Source organism: Haemorhous mexicanus, chromosome 17 (assembly GCF_027477595.1).
Source record: "Haemorhous mexicanus isolate bHaeMex1 chromosome 17, bHaeMex1.pri, whole genome shotgun sequence".
Taxonomy (NCBI): Eukaryota; Metazoa; Chordata; class Aves; order Passeriformes; family Fringillidae; genus Haemorhous; species Haemorhous mexicanus.
The window spans coordinates 13,647,890-13,666,860 of NC_082357.1; the positions used below are offsets into that span (position 1 = coordinate 13,647,890).

The 18,971-nt window shown below is 42.9% G+C and overlaps 1 protein-coding gene across 2 annotated transcripts; it reads left to right on the top strand.

The window, feature by feature from the left end:
- Positions 1–1,663: 1,663 nt before the first annotated feature.
- ARPC1A (actin related protein 2/3 complex subunit 1A) lies at positions 1,664–17,563 on the top strand. Of its 2 annotated transcripts, none has more exons than XM_059861483.1 (10): positions 1,664–1,811; positions 5,019–5,123; positions 5,877–5,981; positions 8,407–8,629; positions 10,284–10,391; positions 13,245–13,457; positions 14,645–14,720; positions 14,901–15,094; positions 15,988–16,078; positions 17,172–17,563. In XM_059861483.1, the coding sequence occupies exons 2-10, from the start codon at positions 5,060–5,062 to the stop codon at positions 17,208–17,210; spliced, it is 1,113 nt and encodes a 370-aa protein (XP_059717466.1). In that variant the 5' UTR covers positions 1,664–1,811; positions 5,019–5,059; the 3' UTR covers positions 17,211–17,563. The 2 variants fall into 2 exon arrangements, with proteins under 2 accessions (XP_059717466.1, XP_059717465.1); XM_059861482.1 differs by having other exon boundaries at positions 5,042–5,123.
- The last annotated feature ends 1,408 nt before the right edge of the window (positions 17,564–18,971 follow it).

Sequence of the window (18,971 nt, forward strand, 5' to 3'; positions counted from 1 at the left end):
GATGTATGACATACATTGCTTTGCCCTTATCTGCAATCCTTGTTATGCTGCCAGAAGAGGAAATTAGATTGGCTCAATTCATTCCTGACAAAGCCATACTGGCCACCATTCACCTTCTTTTTTTCCTTTGAGATGCTTATAAACTGTTTATTTTCTCTCAGACTTGAAATTAAACTCACTACTCTATTGCTCCTCAGTATATCTGGGACTCATTTATCTCTCCCCATTCTCCCAGACTTTTTTGTTCATTGTTGTTGTACTTGAGCTCACAAAATCTCACAAGTTTGAAGGAGACAAACCATGAGACCCCAAAGAGGAGGTAATTCCTCTAGGGGATTAAGAGTAGGGCAAATTATTGCTCATGAACTTATTTTGATATTCCAACCCTCAATCACAGAATCATGAAATCATTTGGTTTGGAAGAGACCTTAAAGATCATCCAGTTCCATCTCCTTCCACTATCCCAGGCTGCTCCAAGCCCCATCCAGCCTGGCCTTGGGCACTTCCAGGGATCCAGGGGCAGCCACAGCTTCTCTGGGCAACCTGTGCCAGGGCCTCCCCACCCTCACGGGGAAGAATTTCTCCCAATATCCCATCTAACCTTGCCCTCTGGCAGTTTGAAGCCATTCCCTGTGTCGTGTCCCTCCATCCCGTGTCCATAGTCCCTCTCCAGCTCTCTTGGAGCTCTTTTTGGTCCTGGAAGGGGCTCTAAGATCTCCCTGGACTTTCTGTTCTCCAGGGTGAACATCCCCAGCGCTCCCAGCCTGGCTCCAGAGCAGCCCTGTCCCCTGCAGTGACATCTTTCCCTGTATCAGGGACAGTGTGGCCAGCAGGACTAGGGCAGTGATTGTCCCCCTGTACTCAGCATTGGTGACACCACACCTGAATGCTGAGTTCAGTTTTGGTTTCTCATTTCAAAAAGGACATTGAGATGCTGGAGCACGTCCAGAGAAGGGCAAAAGGTTCATGAAAGAAAACCTTATAAGCCATGGCTGAGGGAACTGTGCTTGGTTAGTCTCACAGAGACCCAATGTTGGTTTATTGGCTCTCATATTTGTGGCCCTTTGTCTCCATTATACCAGTGATTATATCGGAATAGATTCCCTGCGATGTATCCTGTAGGATGGGTTATGAGTGTTGCTGTTTGGGACCCAATCTCATGTATGTGTCCAGCACCTCTGTATTTTGGGAGTCATCTACTGGGAACAATTAATAATCACACCTTTGTTTTTCTTCTCCTCAGAGAAACAACCAGGCAGAGGGAAATACCTTTTTTCCCCCCTGTTTTCTTTACTTGTGCTCCAGGCTGACTACAGGAGGGTGTATTGAGACGGGATCCAGCCTCTTCTACCGTGCCTGCAGTGAGAGGACTGAAGGAAATGGCCTTGAGTCACTGGAGAGTCAAGTTAGATGCTATAATTTTTATTTTTTCACTGTTTAGGTGGTCAGACATTAAAACAGCTTACCCAGCCAAGCGGTGGACTCGCCACCCCTGGAGGCGTTTAAGAGGCGCTTGGCCAATGTGGTTTAGGGCACACAATGCCGGGGACGCATCGACGGCCGGACTTTATGACCTTAAATTTCTCTCCTTACCTTGTCAATTCCTCAATTCCAGCCGGAGCCGCCCCGCCCTGAGGGGCCGCGCAGGCGCCGCTCCGCCCTTTGTGTGGGGAGGGCTGGCGGCGCAGGCGCCGAGCGCGTTTCCTGCCGCCCGTGTCAGAGCCGGGCCCGCTCGGCCTCTCCCACCGCCGGAGCGGAGTCGCGTTGACTGCCCAGAGTCCGCGAGTCCCGCTCCGCCCCCGCCGCCTCAGGTGAGTCCCGGCCGCGGCAGCGATGGGCGCCGGGCGGGGGGAGCCTGCGGGCCCGCCGGCGTGAGGGGAGCGCGGGGGGGAGGCACCGCAGCATCGCTGCCCCGAGGGGCTGCGGACGCCGTGCTGAGGGTGAAGCGGTGCGCGCCGCTCACCCCTTCGCCCTGAGGGGCCGGGGAGAGGCGAGGCCGAGGAGGTGCCCCCCGTTTCCCCCGCTGTGCCCCCCATATTCCCCGCTGTACCCCTCACGGCCCCCGCCGTGCCCTGTGCTGGCAGGGCCCAGCTCACAATCCGTGCCCATCCCGGCGGCTTTACCTGCTAACGGTGTCTTCTGTCGGGGGGTGCCCGAGATGAGCCACCCACCCCTGGGAAATCCGCGCTGAGTGACTTGGGAGGCAGTGACAGTGCTGGGAGGCTGTCCTTCATCGCAGGTGCTTGGCTTCCAGGTGTTTGGAAGTGGTGTAGGTACTCCGAGATTGGGAAAGGATTAAAAAGATCCCTTTCTCGCTGTCACACGCACGCATTCCATCGTCACTTCTCAGTCCGTATCCTGGCTGGCTGCTTGTCCAGGAATGGGCAAGTACCATTCATCACATATTTCTCACCCCAGAAGAGGTGACAGCAGCTGAGTGCTGTACATCCCAACCTCGATCCTTTCAGGCCTTGTACTGAAAGAACTGCTCTACAAAGATGCAAGATTTTCCCTTTTTTAAAATTTAATATTTTAGAATTTTAAAATATTTTATTGAAACTCAAAGTCAGTTGCATTCCATTTGAAATAAAACTCAGGGAGAGCTGCATTAAGGACTTGGTAATAAAGCCATACCCGTATCTTCCCCATGTGGGATGCTGAGTTTGGATGACAGGAAGGCATTGAGGTTATTAATTTGTTAAGTATCATAAAGCCAGCAGCATTTTCCCTAGTGAAATATGAGCTGGAATTTGTCTATTAGTAAGGAATAAATATAACTGGAAAACTTTTTTAAGATTTATCTTCCCAAAAAACATAGCACTGTATCTATCAGGAGACAGCACTGCTTTTTGAGGTTATCATCACTGTTGTGTTTTATGGGTTTGTAACCAAACCAAAATGGAACAAAGTCTCTTGTAACCACTTGTGGAGCTTAAGTAATTCAATCAATGGGAAGGAATGGATCATATATCTTTGGGTTGGTTTTGGGAGCAGGTGAGTAAAAATACCTGGACTAAGAGTTAGGGTGGGACCATATTTTATAAGTAATGCCAATCTGTGAATAAAATACTACAGTTGTATTAGAAAGTGTTTCAAAATAGCTGCATTCCTTGGGGAGAGGAGACTGGATATTTTTACATTTTATTTCGGAAAGAGTAGCAAAGGCTGAGCATTCCTTGTTGGTGGAACAGCTCTTGAACTTTTCCTGTATATGGAAATGTGCTGCTACTGAATGTTGGCAGGAGCTAAAGCAAGATCCTGGAAAATGCACTTTGCAGTTGTGTTTTGCTTCCACACGTGGAATCTCAAATGATGGATGTCCAAGGGCAGAGGTAACCCAGATTATAGCAACATTTTCACATTAACAAAAGATAATTAATTATTTTGCCTAGGAGTGTGTGTATTTAATACTTCATTTGATTGGTGGAGTGTGATTATTATAAGAACCATGAAAATCATGCTGGTTAAAATTATGAGCTGGGCTAAAAGCTCATATTGTTAAAAGTTGTATTTCAAGTACATTTGAAATGCACCCATCATCTGCATATTTTTAGAATAACAGTGCTCGATTTCCTTAAACAAAAAACTAAATAAAATAAAAAGTCTCTCCAGTTATTTGCATTGGTGAAAAACTGTCTCACCTCTGCTCCAAGATCCAGCACTCTCGAGGTTTTTGTTAAACTGATGGTGTGATAGTAACTCCTGAGGCTCCCTAAGAGCATACTCATCCTTCTTTCACTCCTAAGTTTCTGTTGGATTGCCATTCATTTCCTGTTTGCTTCCAAATTCCTACCTTGTCCTGAAGTCTCCACCCTGTGCTAACATGGCCATACTTGGGTATGTTGTAATTCCAGGCTGTAATGGGTGTGGATGTCTTGGAATGACATCACGGAGATAGTTCTTTTAAGAGGGATATGTGGGGGTAAAAATGCTTTGATCCATCAGGCAGTGATAGATTGCTGTGAAAGTTAGTGGAATATAAAAAGGAATTGACAAGTCCAAGTTGGATGTATTGAGCTGTGCACATTTTTATTATTACAGGTGACCTTGAGTTGTTATGATGTTATATTCCATCCATTTATTCTGCTTTGGTTAAAACAGCACATAGAATACTATATCTTAATACCTAAAATATTTTGGTATCTGAAATACTTTAATGTCTAAAATATTTTCATTTCAAAAATATACTATTCCATGTCCTGTATTAACCAAAGACAGCATAAATGGAAGGAAGATAATATAATTAAAACATTTTAAACAACTTTGTATCTGTGGATGGATGTGTCTCCAATTGCAGATTTTCAGCACTGTCTCTTGTAACAGCCATAAGTTACAAGAAAAAAGTAGGTACTTAGCCTTTTTTAAACAAAATACTCACAAACTATAAAGATTCAGCTTGTTTTAGTGTTTGAGTTTCATGGGGCAAAAGCCTGATTAGCAAATAGTTCAGTGCTAGAATTAATTTGAAGAAATTACTAATTAGTTAATTACTAATCCTAGTAAATTTTCCCTAGGATAGATATAAATGGCTTTATCAAATAATATATCAGCAGATCACAGTTACACATCAGTTTGACTTCTTGAAAAAGAAATTTGTTGTAGTGCTGCCTGTGAGCCTGGATACAAGTCAGGCTTTAGAATCAGTTCACTGACCTTTGTCCTAGATATTAATTCTTCTAATTGTTCTATTTCCACAGGAAAATTAACGGGTTTATTAGATTTCTTGAGGACCTGCTCTCTTGTCTGTGAGGATACACAAAGAACCACGTGTATCTGGCTTTTAGGGCAATTGCAATTAGCTGATGTAAGCAGGACAATGCAAATCCATCATCCTGCTGAAAAGATCTGGGGGTGTGCCACAGGCAGCTCTTGAGCAGCCTTATCATATTTATTAACTTGTGATCTGTAAATAAATTGTAGCACTGCACTGAAAGATGCTTGGTAAATGTTGAAGGTTAACTTGGTTTCATTAATTCTCTCATTTTGAAGCGTTTTGTTTTCAATTTTACACCTTTCAGCCTTTTCACTTTTTACAACATAGGAATCTCTTTAACTCGGAATGTCTCTGCATCAGTTCCTGCTGGAGCCAATCACCTGCCATGCCTGGAACAGAGACCGGACTCGTAAGTAACGAGTTCATTTTCATTTTTAATTGATCTTTTTTCAACTGCTCTTTTCTTTCTGCTGTCAGTTTTTGATCTGATGTTCTGGGTCACATTTATGGAAGGTGTGATCAGATACATAGTTCTACATGTTAAATGTTCTACTTCTGATCCAAAAAGCACAAGTCTTCCAAATCTGAGCTGTTCTAAGCCTGTTGTTGAAACTCTGGCATAGGAGGTAATTGAATCTTCCTAGTGTTCCACAGAGCTTTGCCTCTTGGCCAAGTTTTCTAAATAAAGTGGATTGTTGTGTTCCAGATGTGTTGTCTTCCTGTACAGAGTACTCATGACCATGATATGTGTACCAGTATCAGACTGCCAGAGGGCAGGGTTAGATGGGATTTTGGGAAGAAATTATTCCCTGTGAGGTTAGAGAGGCTCTGGCACAGATTCCCAGAGAAGCTGTGCCTGGCAGTGCCCAAGGCCAGGCTGGATGGTGTTTAGAGCAGCTTGGGATAGTGGAAGGTGTACCTGTCCATGGCAGGGGGGTGGAACTGGATGATCTTAAAGGTGCCTTCCAACCCAAACCATTCCATGATTCTTTGTCCATAATTATTGGAGATTTTCCAGGGATTTTGGTCCTCCATTTACTAAGCCCATGTAATGCTCTCAAATTTGTGAATAGAGGTTTTAGGTGGGAAAAATCTTTCCAAGTATAGCATTTACTATTAAAAGCCTTCTGTACAAGTGGATTATTTTATTTCTTCTTTCAAGAGATTGCCATTAGCCCTAATAACCATGAAGTGCACATCTACAAGAAGAGTGGGAACCAGTGGGTGAAGGCTCACGAGCTGAAGGAACACAATGGACACATTACAGGTGAGAATGTTCTGAGCCACAAATGAGTTTTTCCAACCCCTCCTGTTTTCCTCAGCTGAGATTCTGAACAGAAAATCTGCAAGTGTTGAGTAAATAGATCTTTTTATAGGTTGGCATTCCCACTTAGAGCCTTGCAGCAGTTTTCTGAACTGCATGCAGTGAATGTTAGGAAGAAAAGCCCTATCTCATTTCCAGACATTTCAGTGGAGTTACTGAGCCATTTTTTCTTATCTATGGCTTATTTTTCATCCCTAATGACATAATGAGAACACATTTTCAGTCTCCTGAAGTAATCTGCTTGTGTCACAGTGATGCATGCTGTTCCCTTTCAAGTGCTAGTACTAAAACTTCATCAGGTATACGACTGTAGAATTGCTTTGTGGTTTCCAACAACAATAAATACCCTTTTTTAAGGACTGTATAAACATATGAAGTGGTCAGTCCTGGACTTAGACCATTAGTGAGCACATTTGTTGCAGGCCCTATACATCCACAATGGAAATTAAGAAGAGCTACCACACTGAGTCACAAGGTGTTATTTTAAAAAATGTGATTATTCTGTGGCAGTCTTTTATATTATTGGGTTGGGTTCTTTTTCCATGGTGGTATTTTTAAAGGGCTTTATTCTCTCAAGGAAATGAAAATAATTAATACAAGCACTTGCCTAAAGCAGCAGATTCTCTTCTCAGCTCACAAATGGGCAGAAGTATCAGTCCAACAGCATTTTGCAGGAACTTTATTCAGTTTTTCCAATTCTTGCTGTCCAAGAGTGCAACTATCCCTGCTTCTTTGTGAAGAGTCAGTTGGGCTGCATTTACAAATTAAATGTGTCCCCATTAAGACATTCTACTTGTACCTGTTAGTGTTAGATGCCAAATCTTCATGACTTGGGAGAAGAGCTCTCCCTGCTTTCTTGCACAGTGTGAACCTCTGGAGTAGAAAACACTGTGGTGGTTGTAAAGAGTGGAGTTAAGCTGTGGTTACACACAGGAGATCCACTGATCAAACTGCTTGTAACCCCTGACAGGAGTGAGTCAGCTGCTGCCAGTGCAGCTCCTGATCACAGGGGACAAGGTTCTTCTTGTGGCTCAGGTTTGTGGTGAGCTGCCTCTCCTCACTCACAGGAAGAGCTTGTTTTCTGCTAAGCTAAAAATCTGAACTTGGCCTAAGTCAGAACAGCACCAGGGCTGGTGAGGGGAGGTGGTGGGCAGGAGAAGGAGAGACAGGATGGTCTCTTTCAAAGGCAGTGCTAGAACTCCTGTAACTGTAGTTTCAGACTACCAAGCTCTTCACTTTTTAAGCATAAAACTATTTTGAAGTAAACAATGTATGAATAATATGATAACATTAGTGCAAATTCTTTCCACAGCTTTTATCCCACTTTCAGTTTGTGAGCTTAAGAGATATTTTTAATACTGAATGTAGTAATGGAAAACCACTGATACATAATTTGTGGCAGGAGAGTTGAGGACTGCATCCCAAAGGATGCTAGAGAAAAGATGAAAAATAATGTTCCCATAAGACTTCCCAGTTGGGAACATCCTTCATTGCCTAGGAGGGGAAAGAAGCAATAGCAGCTTTATCAAAGGTTTTATTTTATTGTTTGAATTTGTTATTTTTTTTTTCTTGTTAAACTTTTGTTGTGGCACAGCTTAAATAGGCACAGAAAAAAAGGTAGGCATTGTGTCAGTGCATAAAGATTGATAGCAGCTAACCAAAAAGCCCTGTTATCTAAACTTTAGATCATGGCTGCAGTCTGGCAGCAAGCACAAAATGTTGTTAGTGGTTGTGCAGTTTTAGAATTGCTGAGTTTCAGCTGTTGAGAGGGATCTTGCACAAGTCAAAATTTTGGAGGGTGCTAGTGGACAGGCCTTGGACGGTCTGCAGAGCTCCACCTGTTGGCCAGCCCTCGGAGCTTCCTCAGCCAGCAAATCCTTGGGGTCTGGTAATTTGGGATCTGCAGTTTTGATGAAAGCTAGAGGGAGAAACAAGTATCCCTAACAGCTTGAAATAGCTCCTGGAGAATAAGAGATGAAAGGGAATGACTGACATGACAGTAATAACTGTGTCAGTGATCAGTTCGTCAGGAACTGCAGAATGGCTTCAGACTGAAAGAGGGGAAATTTAGGTTAGATATGGCAAAATTCTCCCTTGTGAGGGTGGTGAGGCCCTGGCTCAAATTGCCTGGAGAAGCTGAGGTTGTCCCTGAATCCCTGGGAGTGTCCGAGGAAGTGTCCAAGTGGATGGGGCTTGGAGCAACCTGGGATGGTGAATGGAAGTTGGCACAGAGTTAGAACTGGACGATCTTTAAGTTCCTTTCCACCACAAACCATTCTGGGATTCTGTGACAGAGAACTGTGACGTGATCTCTGTTTTGCTGTATTACAAAGGGGAAAATTACTTCCTGTGACCTCTTCACTGGCAGGTATTGACTGGGCTCCCAAAAGCGACCGCATCGTGACGTGCGGCGCCGACCGCAACGCCTACGTGTGGAGCCAGAAGGACGGCGTGTGGAAACCCACCCTCGTCATCCTCAGGATCAACCGCGCCGCCACCTTCGTCAAGTGGTCCCCCCTGGAGAACAAGTTTGCTGTGGGCAGTGGAGCTCGACTCATATCTGTGTGCTACTTTGAGTCTGAAAATGACTGGTGAGCTGGTTTTGTGTCTTGAAGGTCGGCATGGGGAAGCTGAAGGTGTTTAATGATGGTGACTGGGTTATTATTTTAGTAATTTCTAAAATATTCAGGAAGTGTAGAGAGATGGCTTCATCAATTCTTTTGTGGACTTGAACGTTTGGGGAATAAGGTTCTCTCTCTTCACTCTGCTGTAGCACCTAAAGGCCTTTGCCTATTTTCAGCCAGTACAAGTTGGCGTGGATGTGTTCTGCCTGACTGCCATAAACATATGCTGCTTTTCTGAAAGTGCAAGAATTTCTGCAGAGTAAAGATTTCATTACTACAACTCTATGGTTGAAAAAAGATAAATATTTCCTTCCCCCTCTTTGTGCCAGAATGAATGAAGAAATCTTCACTGGTGTCTTCTGTATCTATTATTTTGGGCCATTTCTTGTCATTAGAGGTTTGAGTCTGTCACATCTCCAGGGTGATGTGTTAGAAGATGTTTCAGCTTGTCATTGACCTGTTCTGCATCTTGTCATGTACTTTTACCACAGTTTATAGATTTCACATAGCAATATCACAAAGATATTTCTACCATTAACATTTTTATCATTTTAGCATCTAAACTTAATGCTTCTGGTCTTCTCGTGTTGGAGCTACATTTGCTGTATCATCTGTAGCTGAAATCAGTGTGTGGAGTCTCTCTTACTTTGGGTTGCCTAAACAGGCACAAAAACACAGGTGTTCTATGTGCAGTCTGCCATGTGGAGATGAAAAACAATGACACCATCTGCAAAATATATTTTAAAGATTGTTTTGGACTTTTATGCTTTCCAGCATATTCACTTATCAATATTTTTTTCTCTGCCTCACTTGTCTCCAAAAGCATCAAGACTCCATATGCCAAAAAAATATAATTTGTAAATTGTGAGCCTCAAAACTTGTGCCTGATGGAATTAAAATCAAAGAAAAAGCACCATCATCTCAAAGGCCATCAAGTGAATAATAGATTTCATTACTGGTTTGTAAATAGTTCAGATAAACCAAATCTGCTGAGACATATTTAGGCCACTATTGATAAATTCAGCAGCAGCACCACTTTGCACTGCAGATAATTGAGATGAATGCACTGGTTGGGTCGTTGGCAGTTCCCCCATTTTCTTGTTGTGTTTTATAGTTATTGTATTTTTAAACAGTAGAAAAGTCAATAGGAAAGAGATGTGACTATAAAATTCATTGGAAGGACTGGAGAAGGACTTGTGCTTGGTGATCCATGAAAATAGTGCTGCTTAGCTCAGTGTCACAGTCCCAGCTGAGCTTGTGTTCACTGGGGGAAGAGACCTGGCAATTCCTGGGCAAAATTCACATCAAGGAGTTCCATCTGATGCATCATAAAAATTCGTTTGAAGGGGAATAGGACTTAGCTGAGGAGATACATATTTAATGAGTTTGTTCATAATATTTGAAAGTTTAATTAAGCTAACCATAAAGTTCACAGATTGCACAAGAGAATGTGAAAGATTTGGACATGTAGTTTTTTCCAAAACTGATGTGTTTAGGAAGGAGTGCTTCCTGGATTTGACAGGGAGTGATTTTTTTGAGGAGTGCTTCATGGATTTGTGGGAATCAGGTAAAACATGTTCATATAAATTTTATGTCTTATTTTGGTTTGGTTTTGTTTTAGGTGGGTGAGCAAACACATTAAAAAGCCCATTCGTTCCACTGTCCTCAGCCTGGACTGGCACCCCAACAATGTCCTGCTGGCTGCAGGATCCTGTGACTTCAAGTGCAGGTGAGAGAAACAAAAACATTTATCTACAGTTTGGGTTTCTGGATCAAATCAGTAGCTTGAGTATGTTTATCAGGTAATTGCACTTGCTATCAGAATAAAAGGTGGCTCATTGTGTACTGCTGTTGGTACCAAAAAAAAATATCCAGCTTGAGAAACCTTGGCTTTGGTGCTGCTGTGTCCTAACTTTGCACAGCCAGCATGGATCTGCTGGGGGACACACCTGAATTTGGGGGAATTCCTGGGTTCCTTCCCAGCATTAGACAGCATTTAGGCTGAGAGCTGGTCATTAGGCTGAAGTTGGATTAGCAGGTGTTATCTTGTAGAACACCAACACTGCTAGGTAGAGGTTAAAAAGCAATATCCTAATGCTGCAGTTTTCCAAAATTCAGAGTAACTGGTCATTTGCAAAGGTGTTATCCCATCTTTTTTTCTCTGAGTTCCTTGCTTCCTCCCCTTTGCCTGTGGGGAGCAGAGTCAAGCAATTGATCTACCTGCAACTCAACACAATAGAAGAGATTTTTTAAGACCATTAAAAAAAAAAAAAGGGCTGTTAAAGGCAGATTGGTGTGAGAGATGGATGGGGGAGACTTTGCAACTGATTGTGAAATTACAGTGTGAGGGATGGGCCCTGCAAACTGCTCTGTGCTGAGTGATTGGGGTCACTGCAGGGAAGTCTGCATGGGGAGTCTGCAGGGCCTGGCTTGATTCCACATTGACTTAATCACTTGTACCTTGAATGATAATGAAAGCTTCTTTTCTTAAATTCTTTATGTAATAGGGCAGTTTTTAATCTTCAAAGTGTGTACTAAAAATGACTAAGGAGGAGTGGGAGGGGGAGGTGGGACTGACTATTGCATTCCTTATTTCAGAATGAAACCCTCACATCTAAACCCCATCCTTTGATACCTTTTCATGTAAGGAGAGATGTGAAATGGAAGCTGGGAAAGAGAGGGGAGAGTTGTCTCTTCTTTCCTGCCTTATTTACAGTTTAAATTAGATAAACTGTATATATTCACTTCCTGTCACAAAATACATGATGTGAAACAGAAGCTGCTACTTTTCACATGTGGAAGATTTTAAATTTGGTTTCATAAAGACCTCAGGATTTTGACTTAGGTGACCTGAAATGTGTGTGTGTGTCCAGCCCAAACCATTCTGGATTCTAGGATTGTTTCTTCCCCAAAACCATGAGAAATTACTCTCTTTTGTAAATTACGAGTACAGATCTCTAGAATTCCAGTTCTCCCTTCAGTTCCATATTAAAAAAAAATAAAGATACCTGAAGTGTGCACCTGTTCTGATGGAAATTAGGAAATGGATCTGCCAGAGCCACTGCCACGTAATAAGCAGCTAAATGGGAAACATTTTGGGGAAGGAATGGAGGGCAGGAGGCTGCAAATTGCTGGGTATTCAGCAGAGATTTTTGGTGCTTGGCCAAGATAAATGAGCTCCCCTTATATTTATCTGAAATACATTTGTATCTATGTACATATGTAGCTATGAGCACCACATAAGTATGATTTTATGTTCTTGCTGAGGGAATGAAAGTAATTTCCCAACATTCTTTGAAGGCTGGGGCCTTCAAGCTGAGGTGATTTTGGTTTTAAAAGATAGGGAGACTTTAATAAGGGGGAAGACTTCTTATATTTTTAACTAACAGTTAAATTCAAGGTCTTCCCTACTTAGGTATGATTTTCCTGCCTTGTGTCAAAGGCTGTTGCTTTAAACATCTTGTCCTACTTCCATACATTAAGAGACCATCCTTTTAGGTAGCTCTATATAATTCAGATTTTTAAAGGATTATCATTAGATTATATTTAAACTAATAGAGCCAAATATATATCCATACTTAATTCCCTGAAAATCTGTGCCTAATATAGCTGCAGTTAAACCCTTCTCATTCCATATGAGCAGCTTTATTGAAATAAGCTGAATATAGGTACCTTTGGAAGTGCTTACCCACACATACGAAAGATATTAAAAACAGGGAAGGGGAAGCTACATTTTCTTCAACTCGCTATAAAATAATTCCTGTTTGTGTGTGACTGCAACCATGAATATTTGATTATAGTTTCTCATTTACACTGATTTTTTTTTTCCCTCTGGTAGTAGCATGGTGTAGCTGCCTTGCTCCTCCTGTTCAATGGACTCAAATCCTATGGTTGTGACGTCCCATTAAATTCCATGGTAACAGTCAAGAACACCATATTGTGGCATGTCTGAATCATGCAGAAGGAATTTGATGAAAGGGGGAGGCTTTCTATTTAAACATACCTTAAAAACTGTAGTGCTGGGGAAAAAAAAATCTATAAAAACATTGCAGTATTTCAGGTTTTCAAGGCATTTTTGCAATAATGAGCCGGAAGAGGGTGGTTTAGAGCTCCTTTGCTGGCATTAGAACATCACATTTCTTTCTTTGAAATCCTGCTAAAATGGGAATGTTCTTAAAGAGTGGGTAATTTTGTAGGTGTTTGTATTAGCTTCTAATTATACAGTGCCATTCCTGGGTTTTCTCTAACTGAAGGCTTGACTCTGGAGAGCTGTTAGCACTGCAAAAGGATGAAAGGGAAATCTTGGCACGGGGAAAAATGCACTGACAACGTGTATTTTTGTGCCATCTTCTGGAAAAAAGGGAGAGGGCTACAAGAACAGCATTCATGAGAAACCTGTATGCTTTACATCCTTTGTACTGCTGCTTTCTCTCTGCACGCTGCTGCTTCCAGGCTTGTTCAAAGACACCAAAATATTTTATTTTGGGAGAATCAGGACACATCTCTCTCCTTCCAACATGCACCTCATGCTCCCAGGAGCTTTGTTCTCTCTTTGTTCACACCAAAATCTTTTTATTTGCAGGGTGTTCTCTGCTTACATTAAGGAAGTGGATGAAAAGCCAGCCAGCACACCCTGGGGCTCCAAGATGCCTTTTGGGCAGCTGATGTCGGAATTTGGGGGCGCGGGCAGCGGAGGGTGGGTGCACAGCGTGAGCTTCTCCGCCAGCGGCAACCGCCTGGCCTGGGTCAGTCATGACAGCACCGTGTCAGTGGCTGATGCCTCCAAAAACATGATGTGAGTATCCCCTTGCTGCTGTTGTGAGCCTGAGGATCCTAAAGGTCTTTTCCAACCTTAATGATTCCGTGGTTCTGTGCGGAATGTTGGGCTTGCAAGCTCGCGCCTCTGTTGCCTGTTTTACTGTAGGCTCCAGGAGTTTCTTTGAGGCTTATATAAATATAAATATTCTATGAATAAGGTTTGTTTCTGTGGATTTTAGCGTATATAATTTATAGTCTTTGTACGAATCCTTTGGTGAGGGTACAGCCAATTTATTTTGGGGGAAAGAGAGACATTTAGGAAAAAAGGTATGTTCCACTGAGTAACCAGGGAAACAGTATTTCCTTTTTCAAAACAATATTTGCAATACAAAATATTCCAAGCAATATTCCAGACAATATTCCAATTCAAAGAGAATCTAGAAACATGCTCACTGCAGCACTAAGACCACATCCCTAACCAGAATCTGGAAAATATGTTCATAAAATATTAATTTCAGCATCTGTCCTTAAGATGCTGCTGATGTAAGGTTTCAACTTACACCTTCCAACTCAACAAAATATTTTACTAACAATTGCTCCTTCTGCTGCTCCTCTTGATCTGCATAACTTTGCAGTGTCCTTGGCTTTCCAGCCAGGAAGGATGAGATTCTCCATATGTTTTGGTAGCAGAAGTCTCTGGGATCATCCAGACATTGCTGGGATTAATTTTGAATTGTGATTCTCATCAATACAGTTGTATGAGTACCTGGCAGGGAATATAATTAATTATAAAGTGTTTAAGAGTTCTCTTCATTTGTCATTAAATTGCAAAAGTTGACTTAAATGAACATCAAGGCTTTTTCCCTCTGCAAAGATGTCAAGCATCAAAATTTCAAGTGTTTTTATATTCAAATGAAATTAATATCTTCATCAAAACCAGACATTTTTGGGGGTATTCCTTTTGAACTCTTGCCCCTGTTTACAGACAATTTTGGTAATATTAGCCTTTCACCTGAAATACTTGGCTTTGTTATACATCTTCCAGCACACTTTCATTAGGCTGAAACTTTTTATTGCAAATTACAACCTTCTGTTGTCACCACAGGACAGCCAAGCTACCTTGACTTTTCCAACAATCCTTGCGTGGGAACGGTGCCTATTTTTTGTTAGAGCTGAAAATGAGAGGTTTCAGTGAATCCCTTTAACAAATGTCCTTGTGCTCAGGGTCTCGCAGCTGAAAACAGAGTTCCTCCCACTCCTGAGCGTGTCCTTTGTCTCGGAGAACAGCGTGGTGGCAGCTGTAAGTGTCTGCTATTTCCTCCTTGTTGAGCTTTGTCATGTTTTGGAGGGGGAGAAAACCCCATATTTTGCACAGTTAATAATAACACTAAACAAGCCGTGCCCTGTGTCAGTGTTTGCCTGTTGGAAGGGCAGGCTGGGAATGCTGAGGTGCTGTTTCCTGACGGGTGTTTGCTTGCAGGGCCACGACTGCTGCCCGATGCTCTTCAACTGTGACGAGCGTGGCTTGCTGAGCTTCGTTTCCAAACTCGACATTCCCAAACAGAGCATCCAGCGCAACATCTCCGCCATGGAGCGCTTCCGCAACATGGATAAAAGAGCCACCACGGAGGACCGCAACACCACCCTGGAGACCCTGCACCAAAACAGTATAACGTGAGTGTCCTGCTGCCAGCAGCAGGGCAGGCAATGTTCTCCAGGCAGGGTGTTCTGCCAACCCTTAGGTTTGCTGTACCAGAAGGGTGTAGCTGGTATCCCCTGTGGTCTTTCCCCAGCAGCTCTCTGTTTCTGGGATTTCTGTGGGTGCTGGTTAATCATTGACGTGGCTACAGCTGTTTGCTCGTGGTTAATGTGTTGTGTACCTTGGACGCAGCTTATCTTATCAAATATGTGGGTAGTTCCCAAGAGGCTGGTGGCACTGTGCAAAACCAATCAGCAAAATCCACCTGAAATTCACATCCCGGCTTCAGATGTTACTGCCATGCGTATTTATTTATTGTGTATCACTGTTTTCAAACTGAAAGAGGGGAAATTTAGGTTAAACATACAGAAAAATCCTTCCCTGTGAGGGTGGGGAGGCCCTGGCACAGGTTGCCCAGAGAAGCTGTGGCTGCCTCATCCATGGACGCTTTCTAGGCCAGGTTGCTCCAACCTGGGATAGTGGAAAGTATCCCTGCCCATAGTAGGGAGTGAGACTGGATGAGTTTTAATGTCCCTTCCACCCCAAACCATTCCACAATTCTGTTAATCAAAAGGATTCATTCAGGTTAATTGGGTAAAATATCTTTGCATTAAAAAAAAAAAAAAGTGATCCTCAGGGATGTTGAGCAATTTCTCTTTATTCAAGGAAAACATTTCTCACCAAGCCATTAAAGAGCTTTCAGCATCTTTTTCTTGGCTTATTTTTCTGAGGCATTCTACCAAGAATCTAGTGTAGGCTCTGGTATAGTCATGTCTCCATCCAAAGAGTAGGAGTAGAATTCAACCCAAATTTCCCAGTTTTCTGGCTCTCTGGAATGGGTGTTGGAGCTCTCACTCTCTGTTTGCAGCCAAGTGTCTATTTATGAGATAGACAAACGGGATTGTCGGAAATTCTGCACCACCGGCATCGATGGAGCAATGACCATCTGGGATTTTAAGGTAAAAATGTGCTTTTACTACCATGTTTATGTGAACTAGCTGGGGTGGTGGATTTTTTTTTACTTTTTTTAAATCTCTAGTATCAACTCCTGGGGCTCAGCCCCAAGCCAGGTTTTAGTAGCAGCAGGAAATCCAGACAGGAATATTCAAAACCATTAGTGAAGTCCATAAGAAAAACTGATCCAAGAATCTGCATAAATGCAGATGCAGTTTGTTAAGCAGATGGTGATAATACAGACTTGCTTTTTAATAGAATTACTTAATGTCTCTGTAGGGATCCCCTTAATTCTTTCATTCTCCAACCTCAGCCAGAGTTGGGCTGGAACAATTAGTATAACACAACCCCCTGCCTCTTCCTTCTCCCATCCCATGGGGCTCTGCTCATTGCCCTGCTGCACAACATGGCCCTGTCCTCTCAGAATTAACTTACCCGAGGAGTAAGACGTTGTCTCTAACAGCTAGAAAATACAATATTGAAAATAAAGAATGTATTAATGTCTATGCTTGCTTTGCTCAGGCCTGGCCAACAGAGGTCCCTGTTGGTCTTCCCAAAACTGGGATATGGGATCTGATTTAGGGAAAGAATAGATTGTGTTCTGTGGTGCCAGAGGGCTCTGGTGGGGACAGGAGTCAAACAAGAAGTTGAGGGGATATCTAAGTTGCTTTAGTGTAGTTTTAGGTCTGTATCATTGGCCTGTAAATGGCTGATTTTGAAAGGAATGACTGTTGTGGTCTCTGGCTCCTGCATTAGAAGGAAATTCTTTACTTAAAGAAGAAATTCTTCCCTGGGAGGGTGGGGAGGCCCAGATTCCCAGAGAAGCTGTGGCTGCCCCTGGATCCCTAGAAGTGCCCAAGGCCAAGTTGGAGGGGGCTTAGAGCTGCCTGGGACAGTGGAAGGTGTCCCTGCCCATGGCAGGGGCTGGAATGAGATGATCTTTAAGGTCCCTTCCACCCAAACCATTCTGGAATTCTATGACTGAGTCTAATTTCAAATATTCATATTTTTACATGGTTTTGTTAGCATTTACACTGAATTATTTAGCTCAAGCTATGGCAGCAGATTGTAATTAAGATTTTTTTTCTCTCCTTCAAGACTTTAGAGTCCTCCATCCAAGGGCTACGAATCATGTAAAGATGGATTTCCATGATCTAGCAGGACAAACTGCTTGACAGAATGCAGCTCCCACATCTGCACAAACCTGAAAAGGGAGGAGGAAGGTGAAATATTTGGAAACACTGAGAAAATACAGCTTGGCAGATTTTCTTTTGAATCTAAATTTGGTGAATTGTGTTGGTTTCAAAATCAGCTGTGATTGTTTTTTTGTTTTTTTTTTTTTTGGTTGGTTGTTTCATTCCATTCTTTACCAAAGCTGCTCCTTAAGTAGTTTATTGCAGGAAGTTATGAATCACTAACTTAAAAGGGGAATTTTATGTAAATTGTCTGCTAGAAATAATAATAATAATAATAAAAAAGAGAAAAACTGATTCTTTGTTTTGATGCTTATTGATGAAAAAAGGGATGTTAAGGAAATTAGGAGAAAGACAAGAGTGGGGAAAACCCTGCACACTGATATTTTATGGCCTTAAAGCAGGAAGGTTCTGAAGTTGACAGACCTGGAGTTCTGATATCTGGATGTGAAGATTCAGATGAGCTTCTTCCAGAGGAATTCTTCCCTTGAGGTGACAATTTTGGAGGATGAATGATTTTATCCTACTTCTCTTCATTCTGTGTGCCTTGCATTTAATCCATAACAACAGCAAATTAACCTGAATGTCTTTTTTTGTTGTCTGCTCAGTGGGTGACATTTTTCCAAAGGTGAGTGACCAAGATTATTTGTTGTTGCCTTTGGGATTGGTCCCAAGCCTGCTCCCAGGTCAGTGCCTGGGGCACAGGATGGAAAGCTCTGTGTGAAAGGTGAGACAAAAATCTGCTGGGCCTTGTCTGGGGAAGACAAATTAAAAGCAAATCTTGTGGTAAGTCTGTGGAACTTTGTGGTGATTCCATGGAATCACCATCCCTGAAGGTGTTCAAGGAACAACTGGACATGACACTCAGTGCTCTGAGCTGGTTGTTAAGGTGGGGATTTGTCACAGGTTGGACTTGATGAAGTTGGAGGTTTTTTCCCACCCTCAGTGGTTCTGGGATTCTGTGTCCTGTTAGAGCTGAGCTCTCAACCCCTGAAATCCTGTATTTATAACAACTGGTGGGCAAAGGAAGCTGCAACCAGAGGTGTCAGTGTGGTCTGGCTTCTGTGCTGATCTTTGTCCCCAGGTACCTGTTTCAGTTCAACTCTGAGCCTCAGGAGCTCATGGAGGCATTTGCACACAACTTTCTTCACAGGGTGCACTCCTCCTCCCTCTGTTGCTGCCTTGCTGTACGCTGAGGGGATTAGCTGGCTCATGGCATTGCTTTACAAAGCTGAAAGTTGTCATTTCTGCCGAAAATGCAGAAGTGTCTTAAAAAAACCCCAATGACTAAATTTACCACTTCCTCTGGAACCAGAATTGCTTCACACCCTGCTCGTTTCTCAGCTCTGTTACTGTGAAAGATCAGCCCTGAGTGGCAGCCACTGTTCTCCATCACAGAGCTGGATCCTTCTCTCGTTTCCTTGTGTCTCCCACCTTCTCCCCTGGCAGTCAGGCTCGGCTTTACAATTTCCTCTCCCTTCTAAACATGAAATAATGAGTGTTTCATTTCTTGCAGTCAGGGGCTCTGGGGGGTAGCAGAGAGGGAAGGGGTGAGGGAGTGCATCCCTATGCCCAGGAGGGAAGGCATGAGTGCATCCAGGCAGGAAAGGGATAAAAATTAGTTACTCTGAAGCAGGAGGTGATAAAACCAGAGGGCTGGATGTCTGCTGCGTGGGGATGCAGGCATGGTGACCGCAGCCAGCCT

What these genes read in the sequence shown, in the direction of transcription:
- ARPC1A (XM_059861483.1), top strand. Translation starts at nt 5,060, where the DNA reads ATGTCTCTGCATCAGTTCCTGCTGGAGCCAATCACCTGCCATGCCTGG. An exon ending in CTGGAACAGAGACCGGACTC is followed by an intron (nt 5,124 to 5,876) that starts GTAAGTAACGAG and finishes TCTTCTTTCAAG; the next exon opens with AGATTGCCATTAGCCCTAAT. An exon ending in ACACAATGGACACATTACAG is followed by an intron (nt 5,982 to 8,406) that starts GTGAGAATGTTC and finishes CTTCACTGGCAG; the next exon opens with GTATTGACTGGGCTCCCAAA.